The sequence below is a fragment of the Barbatula barbatula genome, assembly GCF_947034865.1.
Source record: "Barbatula barbatula genome assembly, chromosome: 5".
NCBI classification, from domain to species: Eukaryota; Metazoa; Chordata; class Actinopteri; order Cypriniformes; family Nemacheilidae; genus Barbatula; species Barbatula barbatula.
This window is the reverse complement of record NC_136769.1, coordinates 14,506,218-14,533,375: the sequence shown is the minus strand read 5'-3', so window position 1 is coordinate 14,533,375 and position 27,158 is coordinate 14,506,218. Positions and strand designations below refer to the sequence as shown.

General features: G+C 38.3%; 4 protein-coding genes across 7 annotated transcripts; 3 read left to right on the top strand and 1 right to left on the bottom strand.

Annotated features, from left to right (window-relative positions):
- The first annotated feature begins 463 nt into the window (after positions 1-463).
- Positions 464-9,004, top strand: prkar1aa (protein kinase, cAMP-dependent, regulatory, type I, alpha (tissue specific extinguisher 1) a). 3 transcript variants are annotated; one of them, XM_079456270.1, is made up of 11 exons: positions 464-603; positions 4,034-4,213; positions 4,301-4,468; positions 4,578-4,669; positions 4,764-4,825; positions 4,903-4,949; positions 5,069-5,227; positions 5,318-5,378; positions 5,460-5,581; positions 5,775-5,856; positions 6,020-9,004. In XM_079456270.1, the coding sequence occupies exons 2-11, from the start codon at positions 4,040-4,042 to the stop codon at positions 6,190-6,192; spliced, it is 1,140 nt and encodes a 379-aa protein (XP_079312396.1). In that variant the 5' UTR covers positions 464-603; positions 4,034-4,039; the 3' UTR covers positions 6,193-9,004. The 3 variants fall into 3 exon arrangements, with proteins under 3 accessions (XP_079312396.1, XP_079312394.1, XP_079312395.1); XM_079456268.1 differs by having other exon boundaries at positions 4,026-4,213; XM_079456269.1 differs by having other exon boundaries at positions 502-603; positions 4,031-4,213.
- A 1,106-nt stretch (positions 9,005-10,110) lies between these two features.
- On the top strand, positions 10,111-14,319 carry rac3a (Rac family small GTPase 3a). The gene is made up of 6 exons (XM_079456750.1): positions 10,111-10,258; positions 11,613-11,684; positions 11,828-11,945; positions 12,400-12,462; positions 12,559-12,718; positions 12,909-14,319. Exons 1-6 carry the CDS (start codon positions 10,224-10,226, stop codon positions 13,037-13,039), a joined length of 579 nt encoding a protein of 192 aa, XP_079312876.1. The 5' UTR covers positions 10,111-10,223; the 3' UTR covers positions 13,040-14,319.
- A 298-nt stretch (positions 14,320-14,617) lies between these two features.
- gps1 (G protein pathway suppressor 1) lies at positions 14,618-20,747 on the top strand. 2 transcript variants are annotated; one of them, XM_079456748.1, is made up of 14 exons: positions 14,618-14,775; positions 15,918-16,010; positions 16,233-16,414; positions 16,503-16,667; positions 16,909-17,044; positions 17,236-17,313; positions 17,411-17,471; positions 17,608-17,693; positions 17,941-18,035; positions 18,134-18,239; positions 18,330-18,410; positions 18,603-18,740; positions 18,960-19,094; positions 19,541-20,747. In XM_079456748.1, exons 1-14 carry the CDS (start codon positions 14,743-14,745, stop codon positions 19,613-19,615), a joined length of 1,464 nt encoding a protein of 487 aa, XP_079312874.1. In that variant the 5' UTR covers positions 14,618-14,742; the 3' UTR covers positions 19,616-20,747. The 2 variants fall into 2 exon arrangements, with proteins under 2 accessions (XP_079312874.1, XP_079312875.1); XM_079456749.1 differs by having other exon boundaries at positions 14,665-14,775; positions 18,960-19,111; positions 19,541-19,740.
- On the bottom strand, positions 20,305-25,939 carry dus1l (dihydrouridine synthase 1-like). The gene is made up of 14 exons (XM_079456747.1): positions 25,660-25,939; positions 25,057-25,302; positions 24,793-24,901; positions 24,659-24,709; positions 24,467-24,579; positions 24,176-24,258; positions 23,948-24,051; positions 23,723-23,870; positions 23,533-23,629; positions 23,365-23,450; positions 22,662-22,828; positions 22,535-22,572; positions 22,322-22,397; positions 20,305-21,641 (listed from the first exon to the last, which is right to left on the bottom strand). Exons 2-14 carry the CDS (start codon positions 25,291-25,293, stop codon positions 21,469-21,471), a joined length of 1,482 nt encoding a protein of 493 aa, XP_079312873.1. The 5' UTR covers positions 25,294-25,302; positions 25,660-25,939; the 3' UTR covers positions 20,305-21,468.
- Positions 25,940-27,158: the final 1,219 nt, after the last annotated feature.

Genomic DNA, 27,158 nt, shown 5'->3' with positions numbered 1-27,158 from the left:
TTAAACTCTATGAAACTCAATGGGGTATTTTAAAGTCTAGCCATCTTCTCAAATTTCTTTGACTTCTTCGACTTATTACTCCTACGTTTTGCATTTTCATGGCAGGTCCCATCAAAAGAGAAGCATTGTGCTGTATTAGTAAAATATTATTAAAGTATGTCTAGGACAACAAGGACAACACTACTTGGATTTTTTATGTGCAGACCCATTAACCTTTTTTTTGCTGTGCAGCAGGCAAACCACAGAGGTTGTCATGATGACAATGTCATGTGTTAAACAGATGGACAACAAACTCTCTCCATTTGCATTTCAATGTCGTTGCTGGAGTACTAAAAATATCAATTTAAACATTCAGTGCATGTAACATCTCGGCAGAATGTAAAACATCCGATGGTTAGTAACTTCTCTGAATACAAAAAAACAAGCCTGGCCCTTTAAGGTTGTCAGTAGTAACGGGTTTCCCAGATCGAGGCGCATTGACGTCAATCGTTGTTTGTGATTGGTCATAACCTTTTCCGGTGAGGCATCCAGCCATCCAAGGACTGTGGGAAAGCCAGCGTAACCGAACACAACAACGTCGACAAACACATCAAAACGACTCAGGTATGAATATTTGGAGGCAGAATGTTTCGCTGTTACTGTTTGTGATTTCGACGCGTTAGTTGACACGTTTGTCGAGACGTTAGAGTAATGCCTTCGGCTTCCGTTGTTGTGGTAATGTAGAGTGCAAGATGGCGTATTTGACTGCTGGGCTAAACGTTACAGAAGTCACGGATCTGAAGAGGCTACAGGATTACCTTGATGATCGTTTGAACACACTTTATATCGCGACGATTTGCCGTGGGTTATGTTAACGGTGAGCTTAAATGCTGTTGTTTTCACACGGAAGAATAGCACTATGCTGTGAAATGCCTTTGGGGACGCAAACTGCGAATGCGCATATGCACAGGGACCACGAGAGAGACCAGGGGCCACACAACTCCTGTCAAAATACACCACTAGGAAAATAATGTGATCGTGGATACTGAATATACTGATTTTGTCTTCACAGACGAGACTGAATATTTTGTAAACATAATACAACTGTTTGATTTCGACTGAACGCGGTTGCGATGGTCTTGTATTGTAAAGCTTAATGTTGTATTTTTCTTACAAAATGTTTGCAGTAGTGCGATTTTATTTTATTTTTTGAGATGTTTATTTTTTTAATATAACGATCATATGGGTGGATAACCTAGAAATGTCATCAAATTTAAAATCGTGATTTCCTGGCATTAACATTTTATATGAAGTGAAAATGTTTGTATTTTATTATTTACATTTTTTGGAACTCGACTAGGGGGAATTGAAATTAATAGACTCGATGCGAGGATTGCTGGCTACGTATTTCCGGTAAAATCTCAGGGGACGGAAAGCTTCCGCTAATAGCGAATGTGCTCTACCAGACCTCGTTTTTGGGAGAGTCCACGTGCTGGCTACGTCACATCATTTACATTTACATTTACATTTATTCATTTGGCAGACGCTTTTATCCAAACATCATAACGTTAACACGCCGAAACGTCCGACATCATTTAATCCGGAATGGACAAAAGAGCACAAATTCATATCATAAAGCAGTAGAGATGCTTTCCATGGATTTTGCACACTATGTCGCTGTGAAGTGGACGTTAGTTGTAAAGGGAAAGCCGTCATTGACCGACATGCCAGCACTGAAAAACTTTAAGGGAACAGACGAGCTGCAGCTTCTTAGGTCTTAATTTCTATAGCAACATCACCTCAAGATGAGAAAATCTCTGCTGCAGAGCTTTGTAAAGTCTATCATGCAGTCAAGCATAACCAGTCATACAGGAGTGTCTTGAATAAATACAAATACTGTGAACAAACTATTTTTTGCCTCTTCTGTTACACATAGGTCTACATCAAGATATGTTGTTGATCAAATTGTCTGGCAATGAATAGAGTAGGCTATTTCAGAATCACTGTATCATGATACCATAGATATGATAGACAAAATTGTATTGTATTTGCGAGTACACCAGATGCAGTTATTCTTGCCTCACTAAATGCCGCAAAGTGTCCTCTGTTATGGAAATGGCCACCCTATTTGTGACTGTGGTTGCTTCAGGCATGGCTGTGAAGCTTCACAGAGATTTAATCATGTTCCGAGTATGAATTTAGTTTATTATACATTAGGATTTAAACATTAACTGTCTGGTACTACAGTTAATGTTATCATCAATTTAAGAGTGCAGATGTGATCGAACCACAGCATATCAGCTACCGAAGATCAAATGGTCATTTTGTGAAGCAGTAGCATTAACTAATGCTAAAGAATAAACATAACAATGTGGATACATTAATTTGGTTTTATTTGTACAGATTGTAATGCAAATAAAACGTAATTATATAAACATATACTTTGACATTTCTGTATTGTACATATTTGTTTCTCTACGTAATATGCATTATTTGTGCTTGTGCAGTCATCCATATCTTTGTTCTTAGTGTGTACTTTTGTGTGTGTAGCTACATCTTTGCTGCTGTGACATGACAATAAAGATATTCTATTATCAAAATGTGATCCATTAATGTAAGCTAAAGGTCGACCGATGTCAATTTTTAGAAATCATGCCAGCCTATGTTTGATATATTATGCCGATTTTTGGGCTTATATGTTTGGCCGTTTTCTTTTTTCCACCTTTATCTCATAAAATCGAATTAAGTTATAAGAAGTTATTCAGTGAGTATTGCTTAAATTAGATATTCGTAGAAGACATGTCTCTTCAATTCAGTGCACTTGATTGGGAAATATTGAGTAAGTGTTTATTGCAGGGTACAAGATAGCAGTAAAAATCATAATGATAATAATAATACTCTCAAAGTGTTCTGAAGCATGCTTTTTTTTTGGCAGAAACGACTATTAATCTAAGTGAAAACAAAAATAGAATAATCTCTCATATTACATAGCCTGCTGCTCATAACTGCCTTTTCTATATTTTAGGACAGTAGAAAACCTGACAGGAAAGTAGACGCTCTTGTAGTCGAATGTGTTTAAAGAGCCACAAAAGACCGCCTTACGGACATAATGTGTAAACGAGAGGAAACAACAAGTCTTAAAACTTTGGTTTAATGACGAAAAATTTACAAGCAAGCAGAATGTTTTCTCTTCATTTCAGAGTACTAACACACACTTACTGTACAGTGTTCATAGTGTCTAATGGCTGTCAGAGCAGAAAAAAACCTTTATCTGCCCCGGATGCGTTTATTTGTAAATTGAGTGCACTTATTATGTCCATTTGATAGAAAGATCGACCGAAACGCATATTAATACCAAGTGCAAACGGAGTCCGACCCACAGGCACATTTAAGCAGGAAAGTTGACGTGCGTGTTTTAGACAAAAGTTCTGCCTTTCAACAAGGCATGGCTGCAGAGTGTGAGTTGCTCTGTCTCACATCCTCAGAGGGAGAAAAATGATCCGGTACATAAACAGTATTGATAATGTCAGAGTTTGTCTAGCTATACAATGCAGACAATTGCAATAATGTAGCCGCTGGGCTCGTCACCAGGTTTTGGAACCCATGCATACATGTAACGTTAGCATAAACTATGTGGTTGAACGTTAACAATAGCGTTCCAAAGAGTTATTCCTATACTCAAGTAGCATCATATTTAATCAATGAAACATACAATTAAGAATGAAGGATAAAAAGAAAAGATGTCTAATTGTTTTCTTGTGAAGCTAGTAGATAGTTCAAAAGTTGGCAGGCAGACGGGGACATCAGAGTTATGCTGGTGGTAATCTAGGCAGCGATGCTTGTTCCACAACAACGCTTGGCTGATAACAGATGCATCTGCCTGTTAATGGGCCTAATTTGTGGCACAATTGGTTGAGGCCGATTCACAAAAAAATCCCAAGAATCAGTCGGTCGGCCGATAAATCAACCTTTACAAAAGCGATTTCTTGTTTTAGCAAAAAATGATCTGATCTTCCTTGCGAGCTAATGTTCATTGCCTGTGTCAGGTCAGCAGGTCACCATGGCGTCTAGCAGTACGAGCAGTGAAGAAGAAAGGAGCTTGCGAGAGTGTGAGCGCTATGTGCAGAAGCACAACATCCAGCAGCTTTTGAAGGACTGCATAGTGCACCTGTGCACCTCCAGGCCTGACAGGCCCATGGCTCTCCTCAGAGAATACTTCGAGAGGCTAGAAAAGGTTGATCATTTTCTTCAGATGGACACAGTGTGCTTGCCATTTGTGTTTTTTAAGTTTTGGTAAGTAATGGTCTTTGCATCATATCAGGAGGAAGCTAAGCAGATGCTTAGCCAGCAGAAGTCAAGCTCTCGTTCTGATTCTCGTGAAGATGAGGTCTCTCCTCCCATGAACCCTGTGGTTAAGGGTCGACGACGCCGTGGTGCCATCAGTGCAGAGGTCTACACCGAGGAAGATGCCGCTTCCTACGTCAGGAAGGTAACTTGCAAATTTCAAAATTGCCATGCTTTTGCATTTGCATACTATCAATATGGATGTGGGGGACTGTATGTTTACTAAATAATTTTGCTTCTCCTGTTTTTTACAGGTTATTCCTAAAGATTATAAAACTATGGCTGCCCTTGCTAAAGCAATTGAGAAAAATGTCCTTTTTGCCCATCTTGATGACAATGAAAGAAGGTAATGTTTTTAGTGTTTTGTTTAGTTGATTTAAATGTTTAATATAACTTTGTAATAATTGTGGTTTTTGTGCTCACGTTTATTATATTTACAGTGACATTTTTGATGCCATGTTCTCAGTCACCTACATTGCAGGGGAGACTGTTATTCAACAAGGCAAGACTTATTCTTAGAATGATTTTTAATTCACATGGGAGAAGATATATGTATAAATGTTTTATTTCTGATTTCAGGGGATGAGGGTGACAACTTTTATGTTATTGACCAGGGTGAAATGGATGTAAGTGCAATGCTTTCGCATTACAATAATAATGCAAAGTTCTCCCAGTTTGCGGGGTGTTTGTGTATTAATTGAAATTAAGATAATCAGGATTTTGATGAGCAATGGTGTTTTGGTAGGTTTATGTTAACAATGACTTGGTGACCAGTATTGGAGAGGGTGGCAGTTTTGGTGAGTTGGCTTTAATCTATGGCACTCCGAGGGCAGCCACTGTCAGAGCAAAGACCAACGTCAAGCTGTGGGGGATTGACAGAGACAGCTACAGGAGAATACTCATGGTTTGTGTACTATTTGACGAAACATTTATACATTTGATTTTGTTTGTTAACTGTCACTAACGGTTTTCTCATGCACTCATTCTTGTTTAGGGAAGTACTCTGAGAAAGAGAAAAATGTATGAGGAATTCCTCAGTAAGGTCTCCATTTTGGGTGAGTTTTGTATATTTATGTACGTTAACAACTGTTGAAGTACTACAACCTCATGATAACCTGCTAAAATGCTGTGAACAGAGTCTCTGGATAAATGGGAGCGGTTGACTGTGGCTGACGCCCTTGAGACTGTCCAGTTTGAGGATAGTCAGAAAATTGTTGTGCAGGGTCAGCCTGGGGATGAGTTTTTCATTATCCTTGAGGTATGTTTTCTTGTTAAATTGACTAACTTTTTAAACATAGCTAAATATTGTGTCATTTGTCAACTCCTGCTATGCTGATTTTGTTCATATATCGTTTGTATGATTGTACAAATTGTTGCAGAAATTGTTGTCCTAAAACATCAGAGACACATTGTGGGTAAATAGATGTAGTGATTTAGACTTGTGTCATTAGGGGTCTGCAGCTGTCTTGCAGCGACGGTCAGAGAATGAGGAGTTTGTGGAGGTTGGAAGACTTGCACCGTCTGACTACTTTGGTAAATGTGGTTTTCTGTGCTTTCTGGGAAATGTGGCACATACAAATGAACTTGCTCCGTAGTTCTCTGGATTGCTTATGCTCCTTTTGCTTATAGAACTATATGCTCTGTTAAGGTTTTTTTTTTAAATACTTGACTCATTTATCTTCTCATGTCTCAACAGGTGAGATTGCCCTGCTCATGAACCGGCCTCGTGCAGCCACCGTGGTCGCTCGCGGCCCACTGAAGTGTGTAAAACTTGACCGTCCCCGGTTCGAACGCGTGCTTGGCCCCTGTTCAGATATCCTGAAGAGAAACATACAGCAGTACAACAGCTTTGTGTCTCTGTCGGTCTGAGATGCCTCAGGCTCTCTCCTCTTCAATTGCAGGGTCCACCAATGCAAATCTGCTTTATTTTCGGTTCTTTTCTTTATGCATTTTCCAACACCCAGGTGCCCAATTCACTTCAGTGTTCTTTCTGTCTGTTTATTGGTTCATGCTGTCGCGTTTGTGTCCATCATAGGTTTTCCATGAGGCTGATTGTTAGTTTTGCCTGAGAAACGAGCCAATTAATGTGCCACAGATGCCTGTCACGTGAACAGTTGTTGAAATAACAAGTCCATCAGGATTTTTTCTAGCCTCCTAAATTGCTTCAAGTTTCTCTGTAACAGTGTTTAGAATCGAAAGGGTAACATTGGCAAGAATGGCAGTTGCGTTGTGTATTTACACAGTATATTGTGATGTATCTTATTTGAGCCATTGAGGAGTTTCAGATTCAGTTTTCCTTCATTCTTTTCAAGCATTTGAATATAGGGAAGCCAAAGGCAAATCCTTGTGTGTTATGTTGTTTTCTCGACGGTACAGAAGTTTAATATCACCGTGTTAATCATGGTGATCAGCTTTGCTCTTATTGTTCTAGCTGCGCATATATAGTGTATGTAAATGATTATATATTAGAAGTAAATGACCATAACCATATTTTTTTGCACAGTTTGATATCTATATATACGTATATATAAAGAACACTTTATATGCGCCTGCTGTTTTTCATTGTGGCATTTGATCCTATTGCATTAGGGAAACAAAGGCTTTTTTCGTACTCTTTTGGATATTGTGTTCTTCCATCATCCTCCATGTTACATACACAGGCTTTCACTGGACTCTTATGTAGAGCAGATCAGGGTTAGTCTAATCTCTTTTTCAAGTTACAATTTTCAAATTTTCTGTGTTACGAGATGCTGTCTGCTGCAATTGCTTTTGTTTGTTTGTCCCCCACCCACACACACAAAGAAAAATGTTATTTTCATAAAACCGTTATTGTGTTTTACATTTTAAGATGTTGGCACAGAAAGGTCGAGGTTTGATTAAGTTTGTTTTTTATTAAATTGTTAAGATCAGGAGAGTTAGAGAATGTAATGGCTGTGGGTATTATGTGATACCTGGCTGTTAATTCTGAGCTGGTAAGTCTTTGTGACACATTGGCAATATAAACACAGTAGGAAGTGACTGCTCGATGGCCTCCTCGGTGGTCATGATTTTTTATGCCTTTACTGTTAGCTTTTCTGTATGAGAGTTTATGTGAACTGCTTGGAACTGTGCATCTCTCTTTTACATACACTTTTTAAACTGAAATATACACAATCACATGTAGGTATGTGAAAAGCAAGGCAGGGTTTAGAATCTGCAAGTTGTTGTCATGTCATCAGTGTCCTTTTTTTAAGTTACAGAATTATATTCTTTACTCTGCTCACAGTTAAATTAAGTCTTAAAACGGGGAAAAGTATTTACAGCTTGTGTTAATTTGATAGGGTCTGTACACCATTTTGGATGGAGTCCATACAATGTTATGAAGTAGATTTGTGAAACCGTACTGTCACCACCTTGATCTCTTTATCAGTTTTTGTTCTTCATTGAGTTGTGTTGTAGAATTTTACTGGGTGGTACGATATAGTGTTAATCACTGCTGAAGGTAGAATTTAATTGTTGTCACACAGAGATACTCTCGTATTATTTTTTGAATAATCATTATTTGTCCCTTACTTTTTGAGATATTTTATTATACAGATATCCAGCACCTTTTTATCAGAATTTTTTGCAAGATATTATGTAGGTTTGAAAAGTGCCAGGTTTCTGTACTTTTTTCCTCTATTCATGAATGTTTCAACAATTTGAAACCTGTATTGTTTGTAAAATACAATATTTTATGTGATCCTTATATGGTACTGTTAACAGTGTCATTAGTAAATTATTTCAGATATAAACTAAAATCTTCAATATAAGTTTGCACAGAGTTCGAAATAGAGACCATTGAATTGGCCTACATTTGGTGTTTAATCCTCAAAATCCGAGTTTCCCCAATTAACCACACAAGTTGCTATTGTCCTCTGTTGTCACTTGATTTGAAAAAGCCATATGGGATAATAAACTTTTGCTAACATCCTCATTCACAGATTTCTGTCACTGTAGTTCTAGAATATCAGAACCGTTCCACTGTAGTTACGTGGTTTATGCCTTATAATGGGTATAAATAAATGATTATTTTTCGTATGAGTTGTCCTTAATCTTAACTGTTGGGGATTGATTGGCAGTTGCAGTGATGCACTCATTAGTGCTATACACAGTTCATTTTAAATATCTTTGGCAGTAGTACTAGTGCTGAAATAAATCTTTCCTTGACGTCTTCTGTAAAATGCACCGTTAAACTGCTATTGTGGTTCCCCTCTTCTTTTGTGAATAGATGCCACCACAAATTCAATTTTCTGCTAATTTAATTGTGTTTTTTAACAACGCAAAGCCTTGTATTTTAAATATTCAGTGGTACATTGAAAATGCATTTAAATTGCCACCCACCTTTTTGTGTTTTGCTTTTCATTCCCTGCCTGTGACTGCCAATGGTGTTTTCAGTAAATTTATATAGTATGTTCGGATGAATTAATATGTTGGTTGGAAGCTTTTCAGCAGGGCTAACAGATTCCTGTTCACTCATTTTTTTCAGCTATTCAGTTTTAAGCCCTCCGCACAGAGAGTTGCAAAATGTCAGTGGACCATTTTCTATTATTCTTTTTCTATGACTGTATACGGTTTGATTTCATTGGATGTGCTCAAGTTGTAACCCTTTTGGTATAGATTGTCCCAATGGCAGGTCAAGCAATAAAATGATTAATTCTTGAATATTTATGTCTCCTGTGTTTGCATTTATTGTATTTTTTCCACATAAATTGTTGACTTAAAGGGGATGTGTAACGGATTTTCGTGCCTTCAAACTTCTTAACAATGTTAAACGTGCTGTCTTCTCATGCTTGACATGGTCAACTTGTAAACAAACGAGTTGGAAGTATGACGTAGTATTTCTGTGCTCGATACAATGCCCCAGCGTTCGTATAGGTTTGGGAAAGTTTTTTTCGAACATACAAATTTGTTTCGTAACAACTTTCCTTAGTCCCTTATTGGACACTTCAAAGCACGCCCACACATAAACACGCCAGAGCCAGACGAAAGAGCATGCCCACACATCAGCCAAGGAGAGCAGGAGAAGGATCATGCGCACACATCAACCAGCTGGAGCAAGAGATGGAGAGCACTGCGTTTGCAAAGTTCAGCTGTGTTTGTTTGTTCACAGCATTTCGGTGATGAATGAAATATAAACTGTGGATATAAGGCTGGATTCTGGAGATCGTTTGAAACTGATAGATGGCACGCTAAAAGATGCCGGACATGAACTACACGCGGAAAGTGAAACCGATGTCTGTGTTTTGTTACGCACATGCTTTAGTTTTCTGAAATAGTTTTCTGAAACATTTATAAATGTGTATAAACTTAGGACTCTACAGATATTAAAAGGGTGCGATACTATTCTATAAGTAATCAAGATAACACGAGACATGCAGAAGCTGTGACTGATGGACACTTTAAGTATAGCAAGTAATGTAATATTATATTAGTAAGCTGCATTGACAGCACTATGACATTTTTACAATCAACATTAGGTGTAAACCTCCTTTAATAAGTCTTATGAAATCTTTAAATGGTCTGGAAAATTAAGTTAAAACATAGGTTCACCTCCATAATATTTGGTATTGTTTCTTTACATATTTAAATGTTTACTTTTGAGGGGGAATTTTAGTCAACAGCGATATTAACACTTTACAGCTATCAACGAGACAATTTACGCGCATCTACTAGATAAAATAAAAAAACATTGTGGCACCTCACGTAACCTCCGTGAAAGCACGAACCATGTTCGTCGCTTTTCGGAAGCATCGTGAAATGCGCTCCACTGCCGGTGTGCTGCTGCAGCTGAACGCCAGTGGTACCAACCCACTTAGACATCACATTTCAGCCTTTTTCTACAGATTCTTTACTCGTCGGAAACTAACTGTGCCCTGCAAATGCAAGCTATCAAGTGTGTTGTTGTCGGCGACGGGTAAGATATACAGGAAAATGGCGAAATTGCTCATGTTTTTAGCAAGGTTTCTTCTGGAGAAAAGCAATTGTTGCAAGATGAGTGTTGTAGGCTGGCTCGATGGATGACTGATATCTGCCGCTTTTACACGCACCTACTAGACAGAATTGATATGCTTATAACGAACAACCTTACCTAAATAAGGCCGATTTTTCCGTAAGACGGTAGTCGGCGTTATTGTCATTGTTCAACTGATTTGTAAGGCGCTATAGGCTGGGTTCGGTGATCGCTGGTTTTAAAATTTAGACTTGGGTTTATACAGTTTTGTGCTTTATATATTTAATTTAACCATCGTCGCATTATTGCATTTTGATAATGAGAAATGCTACGTTTAACGGAGCGGTGTAGATTGAGATGCGCGTGTCCGGCGGAATCGCTATTTAATGATGTAATGTTTTCACACCTACTGTTCACTGACGCTCCATCCATTCCTATACATCGCATGCATCTCACTGGATCCTATCTAGTAGCTTTCACCCTTTCAAAAACTTGATTTTTATATACCTATTAAATTTTTGCATCTGAAAAAATAATTGACATCGTCCACAGCCATTCTTTCTGGCATTGTGCCGTTACCAATTTTCAATATAATAAGCTACCATCACTGTATACAGACATTATAATAGCCTATTAACGGTTACAAAAAAGTCGAAAATATATGAAATATTCCTTATGCTATTCTAATGTGGACTCTTGAAGCACTAACAAAATAATAATATTTGGCTGATTCATTTGATTTCATGTTCCTTCTAAAAAGTCCAAACAAATGTCATTTTCTACATATTGTAGATATGCGTATTTTTGGTCATTCACAGAAGTGCAGAATTCACAATTTCCTTCATGCCAGGAGTTAATATTCACAGTTTATTGATGCAATTAATCCTTTAACTGTTTAATATTTAGTGTATCACGTGGTATGGGATTTCTGTCATTTGCCATGGGCAATAACATTTCATAGCCCAGTTTCATAAAAGAGGGGGTGCTAAACACTGCATGACAGAAAGGTTTCTCAGCTGTGGAGCTTATACAGTACTTGCTATTAACTTCACATTTCTTTATCTCACTTCCCTACTCTTTTCCTATTTTGTATCACTGTTCCCTCTTCAATCTTCTCTCCACCACTGCATTTCCTGTCTATACTTTGTACAAGCACATGTAGTTTGGGTTATAGTGACAATGATGTCTTTATGACCAACTAAAAGGCTTTCCAAACTTGTTTTTTGTTACCCTGACTGCACATTATTGCTCAGTCAATGGCCAATAATAATGTCCAGTACAGTATATGCACTAACCCATAGCATCCCTTGGATTGTAGTGCCGTGGGTAAGACATGTCTTCTCATCAGCTACACCACTAATGCCTTCCCAGGAGAGTATATACCGACAGTGTGAGTATAGAATTGGGAATTATTCATGCATGTTTGTGCTGCCTGTGTAGATGTATATCTGTTCATGGTCTGCTAGATCATAACAAATGTCTTGCATCTGTTTGCATCTTGCAAACTTCAACACGTATTCTATGTCCTATTAGGTTTGACAACTACTCTGCTAATGTAATGGTGGATGGCAAACCTGTCAACTTAGGCCTTTGGGATACAGCAGGACAAGAGGACTATGATCGCCTTAGACCACTCTCCTACCCTCAAACGGTACTTAAATGTCACCATTACAGGTTCTGTAAACATCTTAGCATTTTTATAAATAGTATTCTAAGCTGTATTTGTATGTATTTAAAAGAGATAGCAGTGCTGAACCACTGAAATGTAAAGGTGTGCGCTGTGGATTGATAATATAAGAGGAGAGATCCTTGCAAAATGTAATGCGGCACAGTAATCGTTTACCTCGATAATTTTGTTTTTGTAATTGATGATGGAACAAATTTATGATAACGATTCATTTACGATTAATTGCAAAGCCCTAGCTTGGGGCGACCCAAATTTGCGCCTAGCTTGTGGCAATTTCCCAACAACAGTTCACTCTCTCTCTCTCTGACAAAAAGGAATCAAAAGCCTAAAACATAACTTTCAAAGTATATATAGTGCTATATTCTTTTTTGCATTGCAATCTGAATTGAATAATTAATTACATTGATTTTTCATGCAGGATGTATTTTTAATTTGCTTCTCACTGGTGAGCCCTGCTTCATTCGAGAACGTAAGAGCAAAGGTTAGTATCCACAATATGTAAACAGACATTTTTTTTAAATGTTGATTTCTCTACAATATGTAGATTCCAAGTGTTGATCAAATGCTTTTGTTGTAGTGGTACCCCGAGGTTCGCCATCACTGTCCAAACACTCCCATCATACTCGTGGGCACCAAGCTTGACCTGCGAGATGATAAAGACACAATTGAACGTCTTCGAGATAAAAAACTGGCGCCCATCACTTACCCACAAGGTCTTGCCATGGCTAGAGAGATCGGTAAGAACTTTTTCCTGGGTGTTTTTATCTATTTATAAATACCTAGATCTAGATATTGAGCATAGTGGATCTTAGCATTGGTTAACTGTTTTCTTGGGGTATTTTACTATTATTTACATTTAGTCATTTAGCAGATGCTTTTATCCTTTTATATATTATAGTTGGCTCATTTCATCCTTTGGCTTTGTAGGTGCTGTTAAATATCTGGAGTGCTCCGCCCTTACTCAGAGGGGTTTAAAAACCGTGTTTGATGAGGCCATTCGTGCTGTTTTGTGCCCTCCACCTGTAAAGAAAAGGGGCAAAAAGTGTACTGTATTTTGAGGAACACTACAACTACTTTCTTCATTGATATGCCATGTAAATTGCATCTCTGTTTGGTAAATCCAACATGTGTGATCCAACAGTGACAGACTGTAGAGACATACATTTCAATGGAATGTCTGAGGTTTCAGAAATATAAACATAAATATGCCAAATTAGCTTTCTTTTCCTTAAACAATTGGATTAACGGCATAAGACAAAAACATGCGTCATATATTACGTATTAAAGAAAAATAAAGATAACACATGAATTCAATTTAATTACACTTTGCTCTGTTTGCCCAAACAAGCCTGTCTTTTTTCAGAGCTTATAGAACGTTTCATCGGAATGAAACTCCCGCAGTTGCGTGACACCCAGTTAACTTCCGGTTTGTGTTTGGCTAACAATATAACTATTTATATGTTATTTATGTTCATATAATTTTTTTAAATCATGTAGTTCGGTCACATTTAAACAAACCGTATGGTTACATGACATCTAGCGGTTGAACCTGGCATCAGCCTAAATATAAAATATTGGAGAGACCAAGAAACGGTTCTTCCTGGAAGTTCAGATGGGGGGGGGGGGTGATGGGGTAAAAAAAGTACAAATTTACTTTACTAAAGTAAATTGTAAGTTACTATATAAACAGTTGTAAGTATGTTGTTAAGATGAAACCGTCTATAGTGTGGACATTGTGGAAATGTGAATATTGATATTTCATCTGCAGGTATGTTTCCCTCTAGGGAAATATTGTGAATGTGTCAGAAGATTGTGTAAATACATTTTGTGAATATCTCTGGTGAGTTTAATGTGAGGCCACAGTCAGCACTCTCACTAGAGGCGTTTACTTTTAGCTTGTATATCACCTGTTTCATTTCATACTGTACTTGTGTTTTAGTGTGTCAATACTGTATCTAATGGTCTAAATATAAAACAAGAGATCCAGTTGCTTGAGGAGAGAAATGTTATACAAGCAAGAAAAAATGGGACGCCTTATGAATGCATACCCTACCTGCCACTAAAGGAAGGTCATTTTGTGCTAACTGTGTGCTTAAAAGTCATTGTTTGTCTTACATTTTAATACATTTCACTTTTATATACAATTTGATATGTTAAAAAAGTATGAACTCTTCCATAACAGATTTTTGTGCAAACTAGATCGTGTAACACGCCTAAGGTGTTTTATGTTATTATTGTTATTGTTTAGCTTTTTAAAACATGTAAATGTGTACCAATTGTATATATATGTTTCATGGCAGATAATCTCAGTATTCTTGTTCAATAAACAGTTCAAAGCATTTGCACATTTAGTTATTTTCCAGATAAACCAGCAGAATCACATTATTTTTATTAAATTATTTATTAATAAAGTGAACTCTTCTAGTCTAGGTCATGATGAATGTGCAACATGAAATACGTGGTCTTTCAAATGATCTCATTAAACCCAGGCACATAACACTTACACCAAAAAAACGGTTTTCCCTTGATACGATAAATAAAAAAATACAACAGTTAAATAGTAATAAAAAAGTACTTACATATTGCGTTTTACGTGATTTTTTAAAATAATTAGAACTTCCACACGCCTCGATCGCTAAATCGAAATGTAGTGCATCTCTCAAAGTGTCAAGGTAGTGACGTCTGTGCGCTGCAAGACGTCGACAACGCGCCCTCTCATGCCCCGGATGTGTTTGTGCGCTGTGTTTCTGCAGAGGAGGAGATGCCACTACCCGTGCAGGTCTTTAACTTTCAGGTAATTTCAAGCCTTTAAATGGTCCTTCGCAAGCTTGCAGAACACGTGAGTGGGTAAAGAAACAGATTAAGGTGACGTACTTTTGATAACCGTGATAAATTCTCACCTATGTCATCCGTTTTGAACTGTTAGCTCGCATAGCATGAGCTCGTAAGTGAGAGCGGCCCTCCGGACGCAACAGCACTTCTCAAGTTTAGCAGCGATTCGCCTTTATCCGGCCGAGGAGCGAGACAGTTGCACCTCCGACAATGAATACCTCCAACAGCGCTGTTTTGGTTCACACCCGAAGGTCTTCGTCGGGGTTTCCTGAGATTGTTCGCGAAACGCTTCATAGAAACTTTCTTTAGCCGGCTAAGTGTATTTAGCAAGCTATCTTATTAGCAAGCTACTTGTTTACTACGAGTTCGCCGGTGTGTTTGAAATCCATGCCGTGTCTCAAAGCCTAGACAGCTGCATACTCGGCAGGCAATGCTTCGGACGTTTCAAACGTAGACGTGATGCCCAGAAATGCTGTTTAGGTAGACAGTTCCATAGGTTAAATACAGCCTTGTGAGGCAATGGGCTCTCCATCAGCTGTTCCTCAAGCCCACATCAGATATGAATTTAAAGCACGGAGTGAATATTTCAATTCAAGTCTAATCTTATCCTCATGACCAGCAGGATTCAACACTGTTTCCATTTTTAGAACACCGCATCCATTTATAAATTCGTTCATTATAATGTATCCAGTCAATAATTACAAACAGGAACAAGATATATTGAAAAGTATTATGTAGTCTTAAGTGTTTGTGGTGTAGTTAAGTACATGTGGTAACGAACAAGGGCTGTCAAGCGTCAAACTGTTTTGAAAGAAAGTTATACTTCGTGTAAGCTATTTTAAACCTTGCAGACTCCGTGTTGTTGCTTCATCATGACTGCCTCTTGCATCACATAAATGATTTACCAAGCGCACAGATGCATTTTTGCAAGATGTTTTGAGAATTGGGTTAAACAGTTCTTTGCATCTTATGTCAACTGTCATCTAAGGCTCTAATGGCTTCCATAAATCGTTTTTTAAAAACTTGTAATAGCTTTGTTATGTCCTCTACGCTTGAAAATGTGCAGGCAGGTGGAGTGTTTAACATTGTTTTCTGTATTAACAGGGGTCTGTAGAGCCCATGCAGATAGATGCTGACCCAGCGGAAGACCAGCAGAATGCACCTGATAGCAACTATGTTGTGGAAAACCCGACTTTGGTATGCTCGGAAAAGGATTTAATGGCTTTAATTTATCATATTGTGTTTGACAGTCTACACAATAGGGTCATTGTAGACTTGAGTGTTGTCAAGTGTCTGTTAAGTGAATAATCTTAAAAATAGGAATTTTAGAATATCCCAATCAGCTTCGAAATCATCACAAGGGAAATTGTTGAACGTTTTTTGGAAACATGTTCTGAGAGAGGATTTCTTTTTGTATAGGATCTTGAGCAGTATGCCTCCAGTTACAGTGGACTGATGAGGATCGAGAGGCTGCAGTTTATTGCAGACCACTGCCCCCAGATGCGAGTGGAAGCTCTGAAGATGGCTCTGTCCTTCGTCCAAAGAACCTTTAACGTTGACGTCTACGAAGAAATCCATCGCAAACTCACTGAAGCCACAAGGTAATTGCAAAGCATTCAGACCTTTTGTTAAAGGATAACTCGCAGGGCTTTCACTGAGTCTGTAAATGAAATATTTGTGTCAACACAGGGAGGTACAGGGTGTTCCAGATGCGGTACCGGAGGGGGCAGTAGAACCCCCACCTCTTGACACAGCCTGGGCAGAGTCCACTAGGAAAAAAGCCCTGCTCAAACTGGAGAAGCTGGATACTGATCTTAAAAACTACAAGGGAAACTCAATCAAAGAAAGCATACGGTATGACCAGACCGTGTGTGTTCTGTTTTAACATGGTTTTGATGCCATTCCTGTAGCTGGTAGAGTGTGGCATTAGCAGGTGATGGGTTTGACTTACAGGGAACATGCATACTACAAAATTCCAAAGCTAAATTACTTTAAATGTATATAAATGCCTGCTGCATTCATAACAAAAGCATTACCATGCATTAGACTGTATACTTGTTGATCTGAACGCTTGTCATTTTCTGCTTGTGTTCAGGAGGGGTCATGATGACCTTGGAGATCATTATCTTGACTGTGGTGATCTCAGCAATGCCCTGAAATGCTACTCCCGAGCCAGAGACTACTGCACTAGCGCCAAGCATGTCATCAACATGTGTCTTAATGTAATCAAGGTATGGATTTATAGTTAATGTTTATAATGGCATCATTTGTATATTTCAGTTTAGATGTTTTGGTTTAGTTTTATGCTAAATGCAAACAGTAGATGGAAGAATTGTTGTTTTTTTCTGCACGAAATCTTTATGATGGCGGTAGCTTTACTATTTAAGCATGCTTTCAACTAAACAACTTTAATATTTTATAGGTTAGCGTTTACCTCCAAAATTGGTCCCATGTACTTAGCTACGTCAGCAAGGCTGAATCCACTCCAGAGATAGCCGAGGTAGGCACAACCAATTGTCATTTGTTGTTTCCTTATCCATGAGATTTCAACAGAGAATCAGGGTTGGTTTTAATTTGTGTGTCTATCTGCAATCTAGCAACGAGGAGAGAGAGATAGTCAAAACCAAGCTGTTCTAACCAAACTCAAATGTGCTGCAGGCAAGTCTTATTTTGTTTGAAGTGAAGATTCTCTTTGCAAACAATAATGGCATTGGTGATTGATTTACTTGGCTAAATATTTCAGAAAGTCTTTATTCAGTTTAATAGTCATTTGTGACTTTTATGCTTACATCAGGACTGGCCGAACTTGCTTCAAGAAAATATAAACCAGCTGCCAAGTGCTTTCTGCAAGCATCGTTTGATCACTGCGACTTCCCTGAGGTTGGTGTCATTCAATTGTACCGTTTTTTATAAAATTGCTGGTTTCTGTAAAGATAGATGAGATATATTCAAAATCCCAAATTAACTGTTCCACACCTATTTTTTTCGATTTAGTTTTTCAAAGAAAATGGCATTTTATCGCAGTTTTTTGCTCATGTATTACTGTGTTTTAACAGTCTGCACTTTCAACGTACAGTGGGTGTGATATTCCTGTCGATTTTACTGACATGCTCAATGTGCCTTTCAGCTTCTTTCCCCCAGTAATGTAGCTGTGTATGGGGGCTTGTGTGCCCTGGCTACATTCGACAGACAGGAACTGCAACGAAACGTCATCTCAAGCAGGTGAGCTTTCTGTTTGCCAGTGACAAGTATGTTTTTACTGGTTAAAATTCTGTGCGGCTCAAATCTCACTGATTCATTTTTCTCACCTCAATTTCTAGCTCATTTAAATTATTTTTAGAGTTGGAACCCCAAGTCCGTGATATAATCTTCCAGTTTTACGAGTCAAAGTATGCGTTCTGTCTGAAAATGCTGGATGAAATGAAGGTACATTTTCTTATTTAGTTCCACATGGTTTGTTTCTGCTGTCTGTTTTGTTGGGTATTTTGATTGATCGGTATCTTTACTGTATTGTAGGATAATCTCCTCCTAGACATGTATCTGGCCCCTCATGTACGAACACTTTACACACAGATCAGGAACAGAGCACTCATACAGGTATGTTTGTTGACATTTGTTCAGCACTCAGGGTATGTTAACCAAATGAAATATTTTACCGTTTTGTCTGACATATATTCTTTGAGATAAACTGATTTTTGTAGGTTTTAAATTCAGAAGTAACATGTATTGATATAGTAAGAGAAAGAATGTGAGCAATTCATTAATGTAGTTTTTCTATCCCCTGGGCAGTACTTTAGCCCCTATGTGTCAGCGGACATGAACAAGATGGCCGTGGCCTTTAATACAACTGTGGCGGCTCTGGAGGATGAACTGACCCAGCTGATCCTGGAGGGCCTGATCAATGCCCGTATCGACTCTCACAGCAAGGCAGGGCTGCATTCTGACAACACAGTCATTCCTTATTTATCACCCTGTTACTTGTAACAAACAACAGGCAGAATTTGGGCACTATGAAAAGCCACAGCACAAACACAATCTTGTTTCTGTAATTAACAAGACCTAATGACGTGCATAGTCTACTGTTTACGGTTTTGGGGATGAGTTGAACCTGTGTATTGAGTGTTGTGTTTTCCATCCCATTTGTAGATCCTGTATGCCAGGGATGTGGATCAGAGAAGCACAACTTTTGAGAAATCGCTACAGATGGGTAAAGAGTTCCAGAGACGAGCGAAAGCCATGATCCTGCGGGCAGCTGTGCTTCGTAATCAGATACACGTCAAGGTAACAGGGTCCCCAGGGTAATGTGTCCTCGCTCTGCTCTGCTCTACACCTCACCATCCCCTGACCATCTCCCTAACTGTCCTTTCAGCTCAAGTGTCTCAGAGCTCTTACTCCAAATTACTTCTTGTTTTGGTCTCTGATAACCCGCAAAAGTAAATGTCTGTGCAGAACTAGATTGAACAGACTCTAAACATATTTAAACAATTTCAAGTACATTGCAAATGCAGCTTGAAACTATTTTTATGATAAAAACAAAATGATGTATGAGAAAACTGTGAGCTCTCAGGCGTTCTGTCTTGAAAAGGAGCTTAAAGAATCACAGAGACATTCAATTATCGATTGTCTTCACCCTGTCATTCCTCATGAGCACCTGCATGTACTTCCCACTCAGTGTTTTTGTTGTTTCACATGATGCTTCTCACAGATCGCTCTCGTTCCTTTCACAGTCCCCTCCAAGAGAAGGCAGTCAAGGGGAGCTCACACCTGCCAACAGCCAAACACGAATGAGCACCAACATGTGAAGAGTCGACCAGATGCCTCTCCTCGGAAAGTACACAGGGCCACTGCCGCATCTTAGGCCCCTGTTTAGAAATCAATTATTTCCCTGCTGAAGAGAGAAAAATCACAATCTAAAGACTTTATTTAAGTTGGGAAGATGATGTCTGTTGTCTGTATTAAAGACAAGCACACCCTGTTGCTCGAATGGAAAAGAACGTTAAAAAAAAGATAAAAAGAGTAATGCGGCACTTAAGCCGTACTGACCTGTTGTTCTTTGTAAGGATGCACTTTCCTCTGTATCTTGTGACAAACCTTGATTACACGTTGAGAAACCTCATCACAAAACATGCTTTTAAAATAAACATACATTCAAAAAGATGCTCCACAAGGGAAGGATTATTTCTCTGTTTCTCCAGTTATCTTGGCATTAAAATATATTTTAAAAGGCTTAGTGACCGATTTCATAGAGGAGGAGGGATAAAGCTAGTCCTAGACTTAAATGAATGTTTGCGCTATTTAAATAACTTGCCCTGACAAATCTTGAAATATGTCATTGCCATTGATTTGTTTCAAGATGCACATCACTCATGTTTCTCTCTTGGGGATTCGTAATTTAAAGGGGCATAATTCAGTTTTATCTCAGATCATCTTAATTATGGCCGCCTTATGTACTGTTTGAACCAGGTCAACTTTGCAAGGCATTGAAAGAAGTGCAACAGAATTTGTTTTTATTTTGGAACTTTTACATTTATTTGAGCAAAAGACTTGAAACTGCATGTACTGCACTGTTAGTGTAAGAAACTGATGTGTTTTTGCTGGTAAAACAAAGAAGAGAAAAAACACCTTGACACAGAATGACCACAGCTCTTTACACACTGCTGAATTTAGAGATTGAAGGGGAGTCATTCAGAGATGTGTAGAATAAGGCACTGAGCTGATCGCTGCGTATCCTGATACAGACAAAACTGCAATGTGTAATAACAAATTGGTGTTATGTTTTAAAATGCTACAAAAATGTTAACTATATTAGAACAGCACATGGTAACAACAGGTAACATGTAATCTGAATAACACCCGTGGCAACACAAAGGGTTGGAAGTTATAATCTTATAAAAAATAAATGGTTTGCTGAATCGGGCAGTATCCTTGAAATCCAACAAAGTCCTGGAATCTTTTGTAGTGTAATTGTCAATCAGTCTACAATAAATGTCAATATGAAAATTAACCATACATTTGTGATCATGAAAGCATGGGACAGCAGTCCAAACATCACCATTTAAAAAAAGAAGAATGGAAAAAGAATGCATTAAAAGGCAGGGGTTTAACCCCGTTTCCCACCATACAGCTCTCTATTCAGAAGACAACAAATATCGTTTTAAAAAGTAAAACTGCATATCTAGTTTAAGATCAGAATGTTTCCACAGAATGTCCCAAGAAAAAAGGAGACTGACATGAGTCTTTCAGAATGGTTGCGTATTTTTACCCTAATTCCTTCCAAGTGATCATCAAAACAAATGAACAACATCATTACATTCACCCAACAACAACCCAGTAAGTGGTATTGCAAGACACTGATGTACAATGATTACAATTTTTGTAAATAAAAGATGAACTAGCAGTAAGTAACAGCAGCACAGGTATATCATTACTCTCTATACTTAAGAAAAGAGGAGATGAACCTTTATCATAATAGTTGTGTGACACAAGTTTTACATGTTCGGTTACATTGGTGTCCACATGCATTCAAAACGACATCCAAAAATAGTCCGATTCACATTTAAAATAGTGAGGGACCTGCTTTGGCACCAATTACAATCTTGACATTCAAATTCAGTGCAGCAGTAACAGCAGTTGCATACAAATTTCCAATGGTAAATCAGTTCAATGAAGTGTTGAGATTGATGCCCAAAACCAGGTTATGGTTGACATGTTGATCAAGGACTGTAGAGGAACGATCCTTCTGATTGTCAGCTTTTCCATTTGCTTGCTCATTGCCTGTTTCTGAGTTGCATTGTCTCAGTGCCTTTGTTTTGAACCTCAAGCCGTGACCTAGAATTCAACACACACAAAGTAGTTTAAGTGGTACAACTTTACTACAGTTACATCGGTTACCATGTTGGGTAAGGAAGTTGTTATGTTTTGATACCCTAACATGACAACAAATGCCAGTCCAGTTATTCTGCACAATTATTCAATTATTATTACAAGTATTACTATTTTAATGTAATTAATGTAACTACTGTTTAAAAGTAACGAAAGGACCATTGTGTACGTTTTAGTGGCGAGGTTGCTCCAGCCCTCCCTTTCGAAGCACTACAGAAGCTGAGAGAGGACTAAGATGTCATCACTCTCACAGATTAGGAATTAGTTAGGTCTAATCAGTTTTACTTTTCATATTTCAATTGACCCAATTTACCTTTTTATGATTTAAAGAAGTTATGACTCAAAATTTGATGACCAACATCTAAGTCTAGTCTAAGTAGTTAATGCAACCGGCCCATATCCATGTATATAATATTTAATTTCTGTCAATAGATCCTCCAAAAAAAGATCCATTGGATCTTTAAATTGTAGCTCCAGAAAATATTTACTAAATTATGGAATATCAAGCCAAAAAGGTTTAAAATCACAAAATAAAATTGGTTTGAGAGGGTTGTTTGTTTCAAAAGAGTTAGAATTCAGTGTAAAGACAAAGCCACTGCAAGTGTCTTTGTGGTTCATATACTAACCAGGACAATCAGCCACTTCCTTGAAAGCCTTTCTCTTGCAGCAGCCCCGACACAAGTTGAAAACACATTTATTTCCCTTTTAGAGAAACAAAACGACAGTTTATTGGACTTACAAGTTTTGTGTTTGTAACACATTAACAACACATGGAATGTCTAAACATGAAACAGTTAAAAAAATAATTAATTAATAATTAATGTTTAAAATATACTTACTTTAGGGTTTCCACACTGCTCACACTTGATGTATTTTGCTGTGGAATAACAATAGGCCAAATTATTCCACAGATATTATTTCACTAAATTACATTAAATGTAAAGTGATGTCACAAAATCTTCTTACGTTTCAGCTCTGGACAAAAGTTCTTGTGTGGGTTACGGGCTTTCTTCTTCTGCTTGTTCTTGGAGAGCGAGTCGTTGGGTCCGTCGGTTTCCTCGTGTGCCCTCTTTACACTAACAGCTTTTGTCTTCTGTGCTATCTGGCCATCTTCTGAGTTTGGATCCTTTGGTCTGCAAAATATACCAGTATGCCATATAAACTCCCATATAAATCACATCAACGACAGTGTAGAAAGTGTTTAGAATTAAAGACTTTGCTTTGCAGATCTTAAAGGGATAGTTCACTCAAAACTTTACTTCATGTCGTTCAAAATCAGTATGTGATTCTTTAATCTGTGAAACATAAAATACATTTTGAGAAGTGTCTCAGTGGCAACACAGTGGGTTTTAAGTGATAGTTTACCCAAAAATAAAAATGGCTCACCCTCTTGTCATTTCAAACCTTTAAGACTTTTTCTTCCACTGAACACAAAACATTCTTAAAAATATCTTCTGTGGAAGAAAGTCATAAAGGTGAAAAGAGGATGAGTAGATGAAATTTTCATTTCTGGGTGAACTATCACTTTAAGTTTTGGAATGACATGCCATGCCGTTTTGGGGTGATGTATCCATTGAAAGACAGTTTGTTGCAGAGAATACAGAAATATTATAATAGTGGTGTCAACATCATCTTGACAGTCACACAAAATCCAAATAAAATATGTTACGGTGGTCTGACGTAGGGTTGACAGATCCAGTGGGGGAAGGGCAGTCTAGTTTGATGCCATTCGGATTCATTTTTAGCCAATTCCTCCTGTAACAGATAAAAATGATCAGCTTTAGAGGAAATTCCTCAAAGACACGTTTTCAAACAAAGTAAAAGCAAACTCCTTTACCTGGCAACGTAGTTTTAACTGTCTGTTAACCTCTTCTATCCCAGCTAGATTTTTTGCTTTAGCCAACTCCTCCCGCAAGTCTTGGTGTATCTGTAGCCTAAAAAGACCTATTTATTAAGATAGCTTGGACCACCACTCACCTTCTAAACCTCAGTGTAATAACCACTCCGACCCAACATTTAGAACATACGTGTGGTGCCAGAGTTTAAAGATGTGGGCACGGACGTAAGACAGACTGCAAGGTGGGTGTTTCTGCACCACCTCAAGGTATTCCTCAGACATCTCCCATACAGGTGGACTGCGGCCCTCAAACAGGGCAGGGTTATGGAGATTTCCCTCTGTAAATGTCAAAGTTGTTTAAAGAACAAGTTTTTCTATGACTAACCACACTGGTTGTCTGCATGTTTGCATGTACCTGCACTCATGACTCCTTGTACTCCAGTCTCCTCCATGCAGAGATTTACATCACTCAGGTGCTGGATGTTTCCATTGGCAAACACAGGAATATTTACAGCCTCTCTATACAGGCGAAATGCATTTATCAATTTACAATAATAATGCATAAAAATGCAAAGATGAACAACAAACTGTGATACAAAAACAGCCATTAGCAAGTAGATTCTATATGAATGCTATTTCCTACCGTACAGCTTTGATATGCTTCCAGCTTGCAATGCCAGTGAAAGCTCCCTTTTGATCCTTGGTTCTCCCATGAATTGTGAGGAGCTGTGGAAAAGGTAAGCAACTCTGAATTATAAACAAATCAGCATTCCACAGAGTGTTCTGGTAAAGAAGTGGGTACAGGTCTAGGCTGGTACCTAGGGCACTAGATCTCAGGTGGCTCTATGTATAAGACTAAATCATTGCAAGTATTGTTCTGTAAGTTACGTTGGAGAAAGCATCTGTTATATGGCAATAAACCAAACTACTTTACCTGGCATCCAGCCTTTTCCAGCATTTTCGCATACGTGATCGTTTTCTCCATCTCTGGGAAGACCCGAATTTTGCAAGTGATTGGCACAGAGAGCTTCTCGTCGGCCAATTTAACTGTAAAGGACAGCCAAAAAAAGATGTCTCACATCTTCATCAAGCTATTTAAAGATTTACTAATTTATTCAAGACATACTCATTTTCTCCAGCAGGTCCCACTCATCTTGAAGAAACACACCGTAATGGCCTTGGAGAGAATCACAAACATTATACGATTACATTGGCACATTTCGCTTGAGCATGTTTGGAATCAAATAAAAGGTCTGGTACCTCTTTTTGCAATCATCTGGGGGCAACCCAGATTCAGGTCAATGGCATCGCAATAGTCCTGGGCGAGCAGAGCTGCCTGGACAAATACCTCGGGGTCGTTGGCACAGAACTGTAATGAGAACATAACTATCAATACCATATTGAAAAACTCACACGCTATATAAATACAAAGACCTATTCTGTATACCTATAACCTATAGTCATAGCAGATGCCAAAGTTCAGGCATCGAACAGCACACCAAAGACCGACTAATGTGAAGCCACCTGTGTGATGAGGGGTCTGTCCTCCTGGCACACTTCGTTGTAGAGGTTCTCCCGGCGGTAGTTCGCGTCCCTCACAAACACCTGTGCGTGCAGCATGGGTGTGTAGCAAAGCTCTGCGCCGTGTCTGCGGCTCAGCAGCCTCCAGGCCAGCTCGCTCTGGTCCACCATTGGGGCGACCACGTAGCGTGCGCCCTTCAGAGTGCTCTTCCAAAACTCGAACCCTCGAGGTTTCGACATGACAGCAGACTATACAGAAGAAAACGACCATGGCGGAATACAGTTTACTTTCATATGAAAAAGTCTAGTTGGTTTCAGAACTTTCGCATTTAAATGAAGGAAGCTCACACACTGTCTGCACAATATCAATCAGCATCACTGCACGATACGATAAACAATATTTCTAACACACGGATATATGTCGAATGACTGTGTAGGTTCTTAAACATAACACGTGGTGAGTGTTGTTATTAACTGGAAATAAATTGACCTTAATGCTTTACATTTTCTCGATTTCCCCTTATACGGTGATAGTCAGGCAACTCAAATAAACAAATGTCGCTGCTTGTAAATCTACTAAAAAGGCTTTGAAATGTAAGTACTTACAGTAGGACCTATGTTATGACACAGCCACAGACAGCAGCTCTATGCGGCACATGAATGGGCTATGGCTAGAAGGGATACAGCTACGGCCGGAAGTGAAGCAAAATCTCGCCATAAAATTACAAGAAATTACAGAAACTAATACCTACCCATACCCCATCCCTTAACCCTAATCTAACAATAAAAAAATATAGTAATTAACTGTAAAGAATACGCGAGAATGAACTGCGCATGCCCAGTGGAGGTAGCTGTATCCCTTCTAGCCGAAACTTTTCTGTGTGTCACAGTGAAATACGACCGCGTGCAGAAATAGCACTGTTGATTAATTCCTTGTGTTTCAAAAACAGAGTACCGTTCCTCGTATTTGAAAGTTTGCCTTAATCTATTACGTTTTACGTTTTAGATTTTCATTTAATTATGTTTCGGTTGACGTGTGAAGATGTGTGTGATTTATGTAATCTTCCTATTTATTTACACATTGTTTGCATACATTTTTATTCTCTGATCTTATCTTGTGTCAAATAAATAAAAAGAGGTCAACTGTGATGTGAAAGATCAAAATCACGATTTCGTTTCTTTATTTTACGAAAAGTTATTCGAAGAACCTTCAATTAAAGCTTTAACACCATCTCATAAATGACCACTAGATGTCCGTGTAAACCAATATTATATTGATATATACCACAGCCTACGTGTCATGGTGGTGTTGAGCTCTCTTTAATGACATTATTTCAACACTTTCGTTATAAGTTTAAGGCAAATATAATAAAATGTAAACAGAGACAATATGTGACAATAAAAATGCTCTGCCTACTCAGTTCCGAACTTTGTTTAACTAGTGCTAGTCCTCAACTATTTGCACTCTGGGTACAATACGTATTAAAAGAGCAGATTAAGATTGTGGGATTTTCATGGGTGTCTATTTGCTCTGGGTTCACTGGAACACCATTGATAAATGTTAACCTGATTGTTAACCTAAATGTTAACTTTTTTATTATTACTTGAATTTAACATCCTTTTATTTTTTCTCAACTCTCTTTCCCTGTATATTAACAGGACTGGTCGAGTTTTTCTGTAATAGCAAAGATTCAGTCTCTGTATTTGCTCATGTGTTTAAATGTTGTTTTACAAAGTCTTGTTTATCACTAGACTAGGATTGAGAAATTTGGTATCACTTAGAGTGGGTGTTCACAGACGTTCCTGGCGCGTTGTTCTCAACGTGACGGAGCACACGCAAAGGAAAGCCGAGTAATTTGGTCACGTGACTCTCGCCTCTGTTGCTTCAAGCATTGGATGTGCTCTGACCAATGACAGTCGACTAAATAGGATATCAGTTTTTGTGGGCGTTTTCATAGAAAACGATTTTATATTATTTGAAGGGACATTTAATAAGCCTTCAATAAAAGATGATCTACCCGGTAGATGGCAATGTAATGACAATTATATAGTTTCAGATTCATAACTAGTAATAACACATAATTAGTGGTCTAAATATATTTGCA

What these genes read in the sequence shown, in the direction of transcription:
- prkar1aa (XM_079456270.1), top strand. Translation starts at nt 4,040, where the DNA reads ATGGCGTCTAGCAGTACGAGCAGTGAAGAAGAAAGGAGCTTGCGAGAG. An exon ending in CAGTAAGGTCTCCATTTTGG is followed by an intron (nt 5,379 to 5,459) that starts GTGAGTTTTGTA and finishes TGCTGTGAACAG; the next exon opens with AGTCTCTGGATAAATGGGAG. An exon ending in TGCACCGTCTGACTACTTTG is followed by an intron (nt 5,857 to 6,019) that starts GTAAATGTGGTT and finishes ATGTCTCAACAG; the next exon opens with GTGAGATTGCCCTGCTCATG.
- rac3a (XM_079456750.1), top strand. Translation starts at nt 10,224, where the DNA reads ATGCAAGCTATCAAGTGTGTTGTTGTCGGCGACGG. An exon ending in TGTGTTGTTGTCGGCGACGG is followed by an intron (nt 10,259 to 11,612) that starts GTAAGATATACA and finishes CTTGGATTGTAG; the next exon opens with TGCCGTGGGTAAGACATGTC. An exon ending in CACTCTCCTACCCTCAAACG is followed by an intron (nt 11,946 to 12,399) that starts GTACTTAAATGT and finishes TTTTTCATGCAG; the next exon opens with GATGTATTTTTAATTTGCTT.
- gps1 (XM_079456749.1), top strand. Translation starts at nt 14,743, where the DNA reads ATGCCACTACCCGTGCAGGTCTTTAACTTTCAG. An exon ending in TGCAGGTCTTTAACTTTCAG is followed by an intron (nt 14,776 to 15,917) that starts GTAATTTCAAGC and finishes CTGTATTAACAG; the next exon opens with GGGTCTGTAGAGCCCATGCA. An exon ending in GTATCGACTCTCACAGCAAG is followed by an intron (nt 18,741 to 18,959) that starts GCAGGGCTGCAT and finishes TCCCATTTGTAG; the next exon opens with ATCCTGTATGCCAGGGATGT.
- dus1l (XM_079456747.1), bottom strand. Translation starts at nt 25,293, where the DNA reads ATGTCGAAACCTCGAGGGTTCGAGTTTTGGAAGAGCACTCTGAAGGGC. An exon ending in AAGCATATCAAAGCTGTACG is followed by an intron (nt 24,052 to 24,175) that starts GTAGGAAATAGC and finishes TCGCCTGTATAG; the next exon opens with AGAGGCTGTAAATATTCCTG. An exon ending in ACAAGGAGTCATGAGTGCAG is followed by an intron (nt 23,871 to 23,947) that starts GTACATGCAAAC and finishes TGACATTTACAG; the next exon opens with AGGGAAATCTCCATAACCCT.